The 14,248-nt window shown below is 63.2% G+C and overlaps 1 protein-coding gene across 3 annotated transcripts; it reads left to right on the forward strand.

The window, feature by feature from the left end:
- Positions 1-620: 620 nt before the first annotated feature.
- Positions 621-13,574, forward strand: SYT12 (synaptotagmin 12). 3 transcript variants are annotated; one of them, XM_065684037.1, is made up of 9 exons: positions 621-812; positions 870-968; positions 4,458-4,522; positions 5,688-5,881; positions 6,383-6,775; positions 9,682-9,897; positions 10,734-10,854; positions 12,082-12,215; positions 13,066-13,574. In XM_065684037.1, the coding sequence occupies exons 3-9, from the start codon at positions 4,486-4,488 to the stop codon at positions 13,237-13,239; spliced, it is 1,269 nt and encodes a 422-aa protein (XP_065540109.1). In that variant the 5' UTR covers positions 621-812; positions 870-968; positions 4,458-4,485; the 3' UTR covers positions 13,240-13,574. The 3 variants fall into 3 exon arrangements, with proteins under 3 accessions (XP_065540109.1, XP_065540110.1, XP_065540108.1); XM_065684038.1 differs by lacking the exon at positions 621-812 and having other exon boundaries at positions 861-968; XM_065684036.1 differs by lacking the exons at positions 621-812; positions 870-968 and adding an exon at positions 1,392-1,825.
- Positions 13,575-14,248: the final 674 nt, after the last annotated feature.

A 14,248-nucleotide genomic window follows, 5' to 3' on the forward strand; every position in this document is an offset into this window, starting at 1 on the left:
CCCGGATGCAGAGCTAAGGGGAAGCAGCTGCTTTGGGGCATCCGAGGTTTCTAATTAGCTTTAATTGTATGTTAGTAATTAACTTTAATTGTATGTTAGTGACTAGCTTTAATTGTATGTTAGTAATGAGTTTTAATTGTATGTTAGTAATGAGCATTAATTGCCCCAGAGACCCACGCCGGGGGTACCTGCCTGCAGGGCTGCAGTGGGGCAGTTGGATGTGAAGCGATGGGAGCCCAGAGGTGACCCCACGGCGAGGCTGGAGGTGCCCCACAGGGCCACAGCTGCTGATCCCTGTTGTGGATGGGGTTGGGGAAGGGGCAGGAAGCCGGGGCCTTTGCTTTTCCCCTTTGCACACCCCCAGAAAGGGCTGGTTTGGAGCCCTTGGGGAGCCCCCTCTCCCACCGGGGCCCCTTTCCTGTTGCAGCCAGAGCCCGGGCTGGTTTCTGCAGGGAACCCGGGGGCCCTTCTCCCACTGCTGCTGCTCCCGGCTGGGGCTGGCGCTGGTGAGCACGGGGCGGGGGGGTGCGGGCCGAGCTGGGGGTCCTGGGGCTCCTCCGGGGGGCGGCTCTGCCCGGCTGGGGGGTGCCGGGGCTGTCCGGTTTCCTCCCGGCCCAGCGAGCCTCTCGCTGTTGGGAAGCGCTGCTTGGCCCCCCCGTCCGTGGCCTGGGGCGGAGGGAGAGGGCTCCGTGTGGCACGGAGCGGGCTGGAGTTCGGCCTCAGCGCAGGCACCGCCGGTCTCCAGCTGCCAAAGGGCTCCTCAGGCCAAGGCCTCCGTAAGTGGCTCCGGGTGCCTCGGAGGAGGCTCCGAGGTGGGGGGGGCTCAGGGGTTGCCATCGCGACCAGAACTTGCACTGGGCCCCCCCGAGTGCCCCTGCACGGAGCTGGGATGGAGGCTGGAGGCGGCGGCAGCTCCCATCCCATCCCTTCACGGGGAGGCACAGCCCGGAGGCCGGCGGCAGGGAGAGGTGAGGGACCGGGGCTCGGCTCCCGGGGGATGATCCCGATCCCGATCCCGGCTGGGCGGGGACACGGCTCCTGATGGGAGGAAACAGCGATTGGGGTGCGTGGGGTGAAGGAGGAGCCGAGGGTGCAGAGGTGCTGCGGGGGGGGGGGGGGGTGGAGCAGGGGCTCCCTGCGCAGCAGGAGCTGGACCTGGGGCCGCAGGATGCTGGCGCATGAAGCCAGAGCGCGGCTTGGGGAGCCCCAAGCCCAGGGGAAGGCCGGGGGGGGTCAGGCAGAAGCTGTCCCCGCTTCACCCGGCCCAGCACCCCCCCCCCCCCCCATAAAATGCCGCTTTCCCCCCCCCAAAGGAGCGATGAGCGGGGCCGCGGGTGGCAGGGGCCGAGGGGGGGGCGTTCAGCCCCGGGGGATGCGGCACCGCGATGGCCCCTGGCCCCCCCTGCAGCCCCCCCAAAGCCGGTCCCGGGGGATGACGCTGAGACCGCCCCGCTCATTGCACTGGTGAGCGGGAGCTGCGCCCCGCCCCCGGCGCGGGGGGGGCAGAGCCGAGCCGGGCAACCCAGCGCATCCCAACGCATCCCGCATCGCCCGCAGCATCCCAACGCATCCCGCATCGCCCGCAGCATCCCAGCGCACCCCGTATCGCCCGCAGCATCCCATCGTACTGCATCGCATCCCGGCCCCAGCGGAGCGGGGGGCTCCGGGTGCAGGAACCGCCGAACCACCCCCCCCCCCCGCCAGGAGCCGGTACCCGGCCCGGTGCCGCGGATGCTGGAGCTGCGGGGGGGTCCCGGTCCCCTTCCCCGCTCTCCTCCGAGCCCCGAGGATCGCTTTCCAGCCCGCGGGGACCCCACTTGCCCAGGTAGCGCTCAGCGGCGGCGGGATCCGGGGGCCGGGGTGGGAATGGGGCGGGATCGGGGCACCGGGATCCGGGCACCGGGATCGGATCCAGGGCAGCGGGGAGCGAGTTCGGGGCCGAGCCCCGTCTTTGGCCGAGTTCTGGCTGCGGGTCCCTTTTCCCGGTGGCAACCGCGGCGGCAGCTCCCTGGATCCCGCTGCTCTGATGGAGGCCGGGCAGGATGGGGATGGGAGGATGGAAAAGCCGCTCACGGGGCCGGGACGGTGCGAGCGAGCAGCGGGGCTGGAGGGAAGGAAGCTGCTGCTGGAGCCCATGGGGATGCTGCTGGAGCCCATGGGGATGCTGCTGGAGCACTGAGCTCACCCCTGAGCTGAGTTTAGCCCGGTCTCAGCCTCCAGCAAAGCCGGGCATGGGGGCCCTGCGGGAGGAGGAAGAGGATGAACGCGGGGATCACCGCTGAGCTTTGGGACCTGGGATGTGACATTCCAGGGGGGCGGCAGGCTCCAGAGCCGTCTGTGTGGGGCTGTACCCGTGGTGGTCCAGGAGCCCCGGGACCAGCAGCCGGGGTTCTGGATGAGCTGTTTGGGCCTCGGACGGTCCCGATACCACAGTGACCCCCCTTCGGTCCCGATGTCTGCGGGGGGATCCCCCCCTTCCCAGAAGGGAACACGCGGTTCTGTTGCCGTTTCTCCCCCCACATAGAGCTCGTTTATCGTCCCCCCAAGCAGGAAAATGCCCCGAGCTCTGCAGCAGCTCAGCAGCACAGGGGGATGCGGTGGGTGAAGGCTCTGCCGAGCCTCGAACCCCTCGGGTTTGGGTTCCCAGGCAGGGATCTGAACGGCAGCGCCGGAGATGGAGCATCCCGGTGCAGCGCTCGCAGGGGATGGAGCATCCCGGTGCAGCGCTCGCAGGGATGGAGCATCCCGGTGCAGCGCTCGCAGGGGATGGAGCATCCCGGTGCAGCGCTCGCAGGGGATGGAGCATCCCGGTGCAGCGCTCGCAGGGATGGAGCATCCCGGTGCAGCGCTCGCAGGGATGGAGCATCCCGGTGCAGCGCTCGCAGGGGATCGCTCAGTTGACACCAACCGCAGTAAATCCCCTCCCTCGGAGCGCGGAAGGGCCGGTGCCGACAGCAGCGGGTTCCGTGCCTGAATTGGAGTCTGCGGCCGGCTCCTGCCTGCGGGTGGTGCCTCGGGAATGTGCCTCGGGGCTGCGGAGGGCTCCTGAGGAAGGGATGTTTGTGGGGAAAAGCTTTGAAAGCAACGGAAAACTGGGAATTCTTTCCCATTTCGGAAGCCCTTTCCCATTCCCGAAAGGAGTTGCAAGGAAATGGAGGGTTTTTCCACGGGAGGGTTTGTCCTTCTACAGGGAAAGTTGGTCCTGGAAAACTTCTGTATTTTCATTTCATCGGGAAGCAGGGACAGGATTGGAGCCTCCTGCATAGCCATGGGGGGACGGGGGGGTGCGGGACATAAAGGAGGCTGTTTGGGGTGAATCTCTGCAGTGTTGCACTGTTGGGATGTCAGTGGGGGTCTCCTGTGCTGAATGAGCTCAGTCCATGCATGACACGAGCTCAGCACGTTCTCAGCCAAGAGCTTGTCCATTGCACACGGGGTCATGGCTGAGGAAGGAGGCTGGGGATGAAATGGGCAGCTCCAGCCGTGCTGGTGTCTGGGGGAGTGATGTGATTCCATTTAGGAATCCCGCTGTTATCCCCACCCTTCCAGAGGCTGTCCCCCAGCCCCATCAGGGCAGTGTGGCTGATGCTTTACATTCTAACACGCTGCAGCTTCCAGCTTTCCCTGTTAAAATCCAACCCGGGATGGGTTGGGGGGTGCTGATCACCCCCACAATGCCAGAGGACCCGAGCTGAGCTGGGAGATGGGACCCAGCTATCCAGGAGTGTCCATGGGAGGCCAATCCTGAGTGATGGGTGGGCTTCTGGCTGTGAGAGCTCTGGAGGGGGCTTGGGGCGATGATGGGGATGGGGGGGGTTCAAGTGAGGTCCCTGGGCTTGGGGATCCAGGGTCACGGTCTGTGGAATCGTCGCATCAGCAGACCGTGGTGCGTGGCCTCCTGGCACAGATGCTGGGAAGCCAGGGGATGCTGGCTGGGATCCCGTTGGATTTAGTTGTTGGGTGCTTGCGGGGACCCCGAACCCCCTTTGCACGGTGGGTAGAGCCTGGGTAAATCCGCGTTGGCAGCCGGCTCTCTGGAATGAGCAGCTTCCTCTTGTTTAGGATGGAGCTCACGTCGGGCTCACCTGGGAAAACCCCTTCAGGGAGGAAGGCAATGGAGCTTCCCGCTGCAGGCATCGATCCCTGGCGAGCGGCATCCTCTGCATGGGGAGCCGGGAAGGGCTTTAAAGCGCTCCTGGAGGAGAAACATCTCACAAGGAGCGATGGAAAACGCTCCACGTTTGCCCGTTAAATACTCCCAGGGCAGATCTTGAGGCTCCTGTTGGGGTTTCCGGCCCTTCCTTATCTCCTCCGTTAGGGACCGGGATGCTTCAGGGCACGTTCGCTCCGTGCCGAGCAAGGGGCGATGGAGGGGCAGCAGCTCTGGAGCTCAGCCCCCAAAGGCTGCAGCTTCCTCACTTTCCCCTTTTCCTGACCGCTTTTCCCGTCTGTTTCAGGCTGTCCCGGCCACAGGGAGCGTTTGCCATGGACCACGGGCACGTCAGCAGCCACCGCCTGAGCGGTGAGTACCGGAGCCAGCCCCGGGGCGGGGGGGACACGGAGCTGCTCCCGAGGGGTTCCCATCCTGCTGCTCTCTGCGGGGGGAGCCCTTCGCTGTGCACGCAGTGGGGCTCGGTTTCCTAATACAAGGGTAAAACCCTTCACACCCCCCCCCCCGGCTTTCCAGCAGTGAGCAGGGACAAGTGGGAAGCGGGATTCCAGCTGAGCTGGGATTTGCTCTCCAGAAGCAGGAGCCGTAAAGGGTTCTTTTGCCCCTTCCAACAGCAGGAGCAGGGGAGCTCCTCGGTGTGCGGGAGCGCCCTGGGTGGCTCCATCGTTGCTTCCCCAGCGCCCTTAGCCGGGCTGTGGGGATGAATCCCAGCCCCCTGCACATCACGCGGGGCTGGGGCGGAGGAGCTGGACCCAGCTCCTGTATTGCGGGAGCTGGCGCAATGCAGCAGGAGCTGAGCCGAGCAGCCCCGGCTGCCCCCGCTGCCGGCCGGGGGCTCCCTGCTCCCGGCGGCGCCCGGGGCTTGGCTCGCTTGGGGGTTTCCTTCGTGGGTTCCCCCGGAATCCCCAGCCCGCGGGGGCCGGCAGCGCGGGGTCTCCCTGCGCTGGGCGGAGAGGGCGATGCAGATGCGCGCCGTGCGCATCTGCACGGGGAAGGGACCGCGGCTGCCTGCGCTGGTGCAGCCGTTCACAGAATCACAGGATCCCAAGGGCTGGAAGGGACCTCAAAAGATCATCTAGTCCAACCCCCCTGCAAGAGCAGGGTAACCTACAGTACATCACACAGGAACTTGTCCAGGCGGGCCTTGAATATCTCCAGTGTAGGAGACTCCACAACCGCCCTGGGCAACCTGTTCCAGTGCTCTGTCACTCTCACAGTAAAGAAGTTCCTCCTGATGTTAACGTGGAACTCCCTATGCTCCGCTGATTTCCCTCCTTTCCCGGGGAAACACGCGTGTGCTTCACATCCCGTGGGAGCAGAGCGGGCACCGGGGCGGGTTTGGCTCCCAACCCCGCCGCCTGGCACCGGGTGCCACCGGCCGAAGCGGGGCAATGCGGTTTATGCCCCGCTCTTTGGCCGATCCCGTGGCTCCCGGCTCAGAGCTGAGCTCCAGGCACGGAAGCAGCCGGTGACGGAGCCCCCCCCCCGGCTCACGGTGCCTCCCGTCCCCCCGCAGTGACCGCGAGCCCCCCGCGGTGGGAGATCGGGATCTACGCCGCCGGCGCCGTGGTGCTGCTGGCGGTGGCTGCGCTCAACCTCTGGAAGCTCTGGCGCTCCGGGACCTACCCGGCTCCTTCCCCCTTCCCCAACTACGACTACCGGTACCTGGAGCAGAAGTACGGGGCTGCGCACCCGGACACCAAGCACAAGGTAAAGGGATGGGAACCGTCACCGGCCTCCTCTCCCTGCGCGCACGGAGCTGCTGCAGGGGCAGAGCCATCCCCAGCATCCTCGGTGTCCCCTGGCGTTGTGGGGAAGGATGGGGCTGAGTCGCTTGGTTTTCATGGAATCCCAGAGCAGGTCGGGTTGGAAGGGCCCTTGAAGCTCATCCGGTTCCAACCATTGTTGTCCCTACAGGCCCTTGTCCCAAGCCCCTCTCCAGGTTCCCTGCAGCCCCTTTAGGCACTGGAGCTGCTCTCAGGTCTCCCCTTCAGGAGCCTTCTCTTGTCCAGGCTGCCCCAGCCCAGCTCTCTCAGCCTGGCTCCAGAGCAGAGCTGCTCCAGCCCTCGCAGCAGCTCCGTGGCCTCCTCTGGACTCCCTCCAGCAGCTCCACGTCCCTCTGGTGCCCAGAGCTGGACGCAGGATGCAGGGGGGGTCTCCCCAGAGCACAGCAGAGGGGGCATCACCTCTAATCCCCTGTCCCTGTTGCAGCGAGGGGTGGCTCCGGGGGCACAGAGGGGGCTGGAGAAGACGTCTCCCACCCGCAAGAGCAGCCTGAGGGCAGATGACACCTTGGAGAGCATCAACGAGCTGGGGAGCCTGGAGCTGATGAGCAGGGACCTGGGCCTGGCCGCCTATGGCCCGCTGAGGAAATCCATCTCTGCCGACTCGCTGAGCTCCATCTCGTCCATCGGGAACAACTTCGGGCAGGACTTCACGGTGGGGCAGGTGGAGGTGTCCATGGAGTACGACGCGAAGGCGGCCGCGCTGCACGTGACGCTGCTGCAGGGCAAGGACCTGCTGGACAAGGAGGACGCTCGCTTCGAGTCCTGCTTCATGCGCGTCAGCCTCCTCCCGGCAGAGCAGATCGTCGGCATCTCCCGGGTGAGCCCCGCTGCATGGAGCCCCCACTGCACGGAGCCCCCATTGCACAGAGCCCCCATTGCACGGAACCCCCATTGCACAGAGCCCCCATTGCACGGAACCCCCATTGCACAGAGCCCCCATTGCACAGAGCCCCCATTGCACGGAACCCCCATTGCACAGAGCCCCCATTGCATGGAACCCCCATTGCACGGAACCCCCATTGCACGGAGCCCCCATTGCACAGAGCCCCCATTGCACGGAACCCCCATTGCACAGAGCCCCCATTGCACGGAACCCCCATTGCACGGAACCCCCATTGCACAGAGCCCCCATTGCATGGAACCCCCATTGCACGGAGCCCCCATTGCACGGAACCCCCATAGCACGGAACCCCCATTGCACAGAGCCCCCATTGCACGGAACCCCCATTGCACGGAACCCCCATTGCATGGAGCCCCCATTGCACAGAGCCCCCATTGCATGGAGCCCCCATTGCACAGAGCCCCCATTGCACAGCATCCCCATTGCATGGAACCCCCATTGCACGTGGTGCTTGGGTTCAGCATCCCCTGGCTGAGCTCCCCCGGGCAGTGATGGGGCCTTGGGGGTCATAGAACAGCTTGGGTTGAAGGGACCTTCAAGCCCATCCAGCTCCAACCCCTGCCCCGGGCAGGGACCCTTTCCACTGGAGCAGCTTGCTCCAAGCCCCTGTGTCCAACCTGGCCTTGAGCACTGCCAGGGATGGGGCAGCCACAGCTTCTCTGGGCACCCTGTGCCAGCGCCTCAGCACCCTCCCAGGGAAGAGCTTCTGCCTAAGAGCTCAGCTCAGGCTCCCCTTGGGCAGGTTCAAGCCGTTCCCCTTGGCCTGGCCCTGCAGGCCCTTAGGAAGAGCCCCTGGGGCTGGCGGTGCAGGAGTTTTGGAGCCCTGCTCAGGGGTGTTCCACATTCCATGGCTTAGGGGGATCCCGGATGTGTTTGTGCCTCACAGACCTGTCGGAGGCAGAAGTTCCTCTTGCCTGGGCCGGGCGATGACTTTGCCGTCCCTTTGTGGCTTGTGGCGAGTTTTCCCTCTTGCCTTTCCCTGCTCCAGGTCTGGGGATGCTGCGGGAGGTGGAGGGAGCAGTTTGGGGGGGATACGGAGGGAGGCAGCGCTTTGGACGCGTGGTGCTGTGCCGTGTCCATGCATGCGCACACGCCGCGTGCTCTGTCACCCTGACACAGCCTCCTCGTCATTCCACGGCACCTCCCCTCCCCACATGGGATGCGGCAGCTGAAGATCCGGCAGGGCCAGGCCGGGGCAGTTTGGGGTGAAACCTCCCTTTCGAGATGCTCCAAAGCCGGAGCCGCGTTTCCCTTTGAGCTCAGCACAGCCCCGCTGCCTTCGCGGTGCTCACAGCGCCCTTTAACAGCGTCTCCCCACCCAAGGCCCAGGCTCTTTATTTATGCTCTGAGGTATTAATTATTTAGCATCATTATAATTCACCAGCACCATTTACCCTCTTCTGCTGCCCCGAGGCCACCCATAAACACGCATTTGGTGCTTTCCCTTAATGCTCTGCAGTGCTTGTGGTCGTTTGGGGGCTTTTAATAGCAGCTGATGCTCCTGTGGTACCTCTCATCAGAGAGCCCACAACACAGCGTCTGCGGCAAGCGCCCTTCAGTGCTGTGGAGCAGGGAGCGCGAAGCTGCTCTTCCCATAGAGGCGCTTCAATCCCCTGGGATGATGGGGCTTGGTGGTACCCGATGGGAGCGCACGGATTCCTGTGCTAGGAGCGGGGGATGAAGGTTCCTCAGGAACTGCTTCACGTCCTTCACCCCCAGATGGAGCGGGTCTAGGAGGCAGGCAGACACGAGGCAGTCCTTAGGGTGAGATGAACCAGCTCTGCATGGAACCGCAGCCTGGTTTGTGTTGAAGGGACCTTAAACTCAGGCAGTTCCAAATCCCTGCCCAGGATCTCATCTGACTTCTGCCTAAGAGCTCAGCTCAGCCTCCCCTCGGGCAGGTTCAAGCCATTCCCCTTGGCCTGTCTCTACAGGCCCTTGTCCCAAGCCCCTCTCCAGGTTCCCTGCAGCCCCTTCAGGCACTGGAGCTGCTCTCAGGTCTCCCCTTCAGGAGCCTTCTCTTCTCCAGGCTGCCCCAGCTCCCTCAGCCTGGCTCTGCAGGGGGAGGTGATGGCCGCTGGAGCCCCATGGGCTCAGGGCTGAGCCCTTCCCCACCGCAGCCCCCGGCTCGGGATGTGTGGTGGGAGCTGGTTCCCTGCTCCATGACACCTTTAGGACAAGCCCTGGTCTGTGGCTGGTGCCTCGCTGCTGAACGAACCAGAGCTGGAGCGGGCGAAACCCAGTCCCTAAGGACATGGTCTTGGAGCAGTCTCCCCCCGCAGTGCTTGAGGCCAGGCAGTGACCAGCACCCTGCAGGATGTGGCCATGGGGATGTGGTCAGGTGGAAAATACCTTCCATCCCATGGCGGCTGGGACCAGCTCCCTCGGGCAAGGGATGCGCTGCAAGGATGCTGGGGAGGGACTCTTCATCAGGGACTGCAGTGACAGGACAAGGGGTAACGGGTTCAAACTGAACAGGGGAAGTTTAGATTGGATCTAAGGAGGAAATTCTTTCCTGTGAGGGTGCTGAGGCACTGGAATGGGTTGCCCAGGGAGGTTGTGAGTGCTCCATCCCTGGCAGTGTTCAAGGCCAGGTTGGATGAAGCCTTGGGTGGGATGGTTTAGTGTGAGGTGTCCCTGCCCATGGCAGGGGGTTGGAACTGGATGATCTTGAGGTCCTTTCCAACCCAAACCATTCCCTGATTCTATGACCCCAGAGCCACGCACCCCCATTGCTGCTCCCATGGCAGAAACGGGGTAGATCCCGGACACAGCCCCAGCCCCTGCTGTGTCTGGAGGGAGCACCCAATGTCCCGGCACAGGTCCAGCGCGGCGCCGGCGCCGTGGCCTTCGAGGAGCGGTTCTCGGTGCCGCTGGAGCCCGTGGCGCTGGAGGAGCAGAGCCTGCGCTTCTCCGCCTTCGGCATCGACGAGGACGAGCGCAACGTGAGCACCGGCGTGGCCGAGCTCAAGCTCTGCGACCTGGACCTGGCCACGCGGCCCTTCAACGCCTGGCTCTACCTGCAGGACATGAACAAGGTGAGCAGGGGCCGGGGCTGCTCCCACCCGGGCCGCGAGGGTTCTCCTCCCTGCTGGGCTGGGTCAGTGGTGATGGGATGCCGTGCCCATGGGGTCAGTGGTGATGGGATGCCGTGTCCATGGGGTCAGTGGTGATGGGATGCTGTGTCCCTGGGGTCAGTGGTGATGGGATGCTGTGCCCATGGGGTCAGTGGTGATGGGATGCCGTGTCCATGGGGTCAGTGGTGATAGGATGCCGTGCCCATGGGGTCAGTGGTGATGGGATGCCGTGTCCATGGGGTCAGTGGTGATGGGATGCTGTGTCCATGGGGTCAGTGGTGATGGGATGCTGTGCCCATGGGGTCAGTGGTGATGGGATGCCGTGTCCATGGGGTCAGTGGTGATGGGATGCCGTGCCCATGGGGTCAGTGGTGATGGGATGCCGTGTCCATGGGGTCAGTGGTGACGGGATGCTGTGCCCATGGGGTCAGTGGTGATGGGATGCTGTGTCCATGGGGTCAGTGGTGATGGGATGCTGTGTCCATGGGGTCAGTGGTGATGGGATGCTGTGTCCATGGGGTTAGTGGTGATGGGATGCTGTGTCCCTCATGTGGATGCTGATGGGATGCTGTGTCCCTGGTGTTGATGCTGATGGGACGCTGTGTCCCTCGTGTGGATGCTGATGGGATGCTGTATCCCTGCTGTTGATGCTGATGGGACACTGTGTCCCTGGTGTCGATGCTGGTGGGATGCTGTGTCCCTGGTGTGGATGCTGTTTTGATGCTGTGTCCCTGGTGTGGATGCTCATGGGATGCTGTGTCCCTGCTGTCGATGCACATGGGATGCTGTGTCTGCAGGCGGTGGACACGGTGGGGGAAATCCTGCTGTCCCTGAGCTACCTGCCCACCGCCGAGCGCCTCACCGTGGTGGTGGTGAAAGCCAAGAACCTCGTGTGGACCAACGGCAAAGTGACTGCAGGTGAGCGGCGACGTCGGTGCTGCAGGGCCCCTTGGTCTCGGGTGGGCTGGAGGGGGCCTCTCATCCGGGTCCATGGAACCATGGAACTGTCCCGAAGGTCCTCAAGGCTTCCACGGACTTGGGGGTGCTGGTCAATGAGAAACTGAACATGAGCTGGCTGCAGTGTGCGCTCGCAGCCCAGAAACCAACCGGATCCTGGGCTGCATCCAAAGGAGCGTGACCAGCAGGGTGAAGGAGGGGATCCTGCCCCTCTGCTCTGCTCTTGTGAGACCTCACCTGGAGCATTGTGTGCAGTTCTGGTGTCCTCAACATAAAAAGGACATGGAACTGCTGGAACAAGTCCAGAGGAGGCCACGAGGATGCTCAGGGGCTGGAGCACCTCCCGTATGAAGACAGGCTGAGGAAGTTGGGGCTGTTCAGCCTGGAGAAGAGAAGGCTGCGTGGGGACCTCAGAGCAGCTTCCAGTACCTGAAGGGGGCCTATAGGGATGCTGGGGAGGGACTCTTCATCAGGGACTGCAGTGACAGGACAAGGGGTAACGGGTTCAAACTGAAACAGGGGAAGTTTAGATTGGATCTGAGGAGGAAATTCTTTCCTGTGAGGGTGCTGAGGCACTGGAATGGGTTGCCCAGGGAGGTTGTGAGTGCTCCATCCCTGGCAGTGTTCAAGGCCAGGTTGGATGAAGCCTTGGGTGGGATGGTTTAGTGTGAGGTGTCCCTGCCCATGGCAGGGGGTTGGAACTGGATGATCTTGAGGTCCTTTCCAACCCGAACTGTTCTGTGATTCTATGATTCTATGTCCAACCTGTGCATTGCCCCATTGCACCACATGGGGGTTTATTGGAGGGGCTTCTGTTGAGGACAGCACCCCCCCCGGCAGGTCTGCAATCACAGAATCACAGAATCACAGAATCCCAAGGGTTGGAAGGGACCTAAAAAGATCATCTAGTCCAACCCCCCTGCAAGAGCAGGGTAACCTACAGTACATCACACAGGAACTTGTCCAGGCGGGCCTTGAATATCTCCAGTGTAGGAGACTCCACAACCCCCCTGGGCAACCTGTTCCAGTGCTCTGTCACTCTTACAGTAAAGAAGTTCTTCCTGATGTTAACGTGGAACTTCCTATGCTCCAGTTTACACCCATTGCCCCTTGTCCTATCACTGGATATCACTGAAAAAAGCGCAGTACAAGCTCGCAGTGACCCTGGCTCTCTTCCCTCGCCCCCAGACCCCTTTGTCAAGGTGTACCTGCTGCAGGACGGGAGGAAGATCAGCAAGAAGAAGACAGCGGTGAAGAGGGACGACCCCAACCCCGTGTTCAACGAGGCCATGATCTTCTCCGTGCCGGCCATCGTGCTGCAGGTCTGTCCCTGCCCATCGCTCCCCACGTCCCTGCGCTAGGGAGGGACCCATGGGGTGTGCAGGGTCCGGGGGGGAACATGTACGTGGTGTGTGTGGTTTGGGGGAGGTACGCATGGGGCTAAAGGGGGGTGTGTGATTGGGGGGGGGGTGTGTGGGGTACAGGTGCTGTATGGGGTCGTGGCGTTTGGGGTATAGGGAGATGTAGATGTATAGGATGAGGCTGTGGATGCGGGCACATATGGGTTATGGGGGGATGTGTCAGAATGGGGGGTACAGGAGGATGTGTGTGGGGAGAAGAGTGAAGTGTTCAAGTGTGGGGTGGGTATGAGTGGGGTGGGGGTACAGGGGATGGGTGTATGTTGGGGTGTAGCTATGTGGGGGGTGTTTGCGGTGTGGGGTGCAGGGGATGGGTGTATGTTAGGGTGTAGCTCTGTGGGGGGTGTTTGCGGTGTGGGGTGCAGGGGATGGGTGTATGTTAGGGTGTAGCTATGGGGGGGGTGTTTGCGGTGTGGGGTGCAGGGGATGGGTGTATGTTGGGGTGTAGCTCTGTGGGGGGGTGTTTGCGGTGTGGGGTGCAGGGGATGGGTGTATGTTAGGGTGTAGCTATGGGGGGGGTGTTTGCGGTGTGGGGTGCAGGGGATGGGTGTATGTTAGGGTGTAGCTATGGGGGGGTGTTTGCGGTGTGGGGTGCAGGGGATGGGTGTACGTTGGGGTGTAGCTCTGTGGGGGGTGTTTGCGGTGTGGGGTGCAGGGGGTGTGTACATAGGTGTTAGCACTGGGGGTGCATTCGGGTGTGGGCCTGGGGTCCCGTACTGGGGATGAAGCCCTGGGGCCGTTGTGTCCCCCCCAGGAGCTGTCCCTGCGGGTGACGGTGGCCGAGAGCGGGGAGGACGGCCGCGCCGACAACACGGGCCACGTCCTCATCGGCCCCGCCGCCAGCGGGATGGGCACCACGCACTGGAACCAGATGCTGGCCACGCTCAGGAGGCCCGTGTCCATGTGGCACCCGCTCCGCAGAAACTAAGGCTGAGGAAGGGGGGGGGCCCGCACCCCGGGACAGCGGCACAGGGCTCGGCGTGGCCGGGAGCCACCGGGGCTGCAGCCGGGCAGGGGCTGAGCCGGGATCTGCAGCGCTGGGGGGACCGGAGCATCCCGCTCCCGAAGCACGGGAGGATGGAGCAGCCGCATCCCCCCTCCGGGATGAGCTCGGATGTGCCAAGGGCTGTGAATGGACTCGCTGGGAAAGGAGCCTCCATCCTCATGGACCAAACCCAGCACAGGCTCCCCAGAGCGCTGCTGAGCATCCTGGGGGCACCGGTGGTGGCCTCGAATGTGGACCCTGAGGGCTGCTGGGATGGGGTGGGCTTCTGTGGAGGGGGGGTTGGTTGGATGGGGGCAATGGAGAGAGGGGGGATGATAAAGAGCTGGCACGGTGTGGTTCCAGTGGGTGACTGTGGTTGCACTGGGTCAGTGTGGTTCCAATGGGCGACTGCAGTTGCACTGGGTCAGTGTGGTTCCAATGGGCGACTGCAGTTGCACTGGGTCAGTGTGGTTCCAGTGGGTGACCGTGGTTGCACTGGGTCCATGTGGTTCCAATGGGTGACCATGGTTGCACTGGGTCAGTGTGGTTCCAGTGGGTGATTGTGGCTCCAATGGGTGACTGTGGTTGCACTGGGTCAATGTGGTTCCAATGGGTGACTGTGGTTGCACTGGGTCAGTGTGGTTCCAGTGGGTGACCGTGGTTGCACTGGGTCCATGTGGTTCCAATGGGTGACCATGGTTGCACTGGGTCAATGTGGTTCCAGTGGGTGATTGTGGCTCCAATGGGTGACCGTGGTTGCACTGGGTCAATGTGGTTCCAATGGGTGACTGTGGTTGCACTGGGTCAGTGTGGTTCCAATGGGTGACTGTGGTTGCACTGGGTCCATGTGGTTCCAGTGGGTGACTGTGGTTGCACTGGGTCAATGTGGTTCCAATGGGTGACTGTGGTTGCACTGGGTCAGTGTGGTTCCAGTGGGTGACCGTGGTTGCAC

The sequence above is a fragment of the Lathamus discolor genome, chromosome 6 (assembly GCF_037157495.1).
Source record: "Lathamus discolor isolate bLatDis1 chromosome 6, bLatDis1.hap1, whole genome shotgun sequence".
NCBI classification, from domain to species: Eukaryota; Metazoa; Chordata; class Aves; order Psittaciformes; family Psittacidae; genus Lathamus; species Lathamus discolor.

Coding starts and splice junctions, on each gene's coding strand:
- SYT12 (XM_065684037.1), top strand. CDS start 4,486: ATGGACCACGGGCACGTCAGCAGCCACCGCCTGAGCG. Junction 5,882..6,382: donor ACCCGGACACCAAGCACAAG/GTAAAGGGATGG, acceptor TCCCTGTTGCAG/CGAGGGGTGGCTCCGGGGGC. Junction 6,776..9,681: donor AGATCGTCGGCATCTCCCGG/GTGAGCCCCGCT, acceptor GTCCCGGCACAG/GTCCAGCGCGGCGCCGGCGC.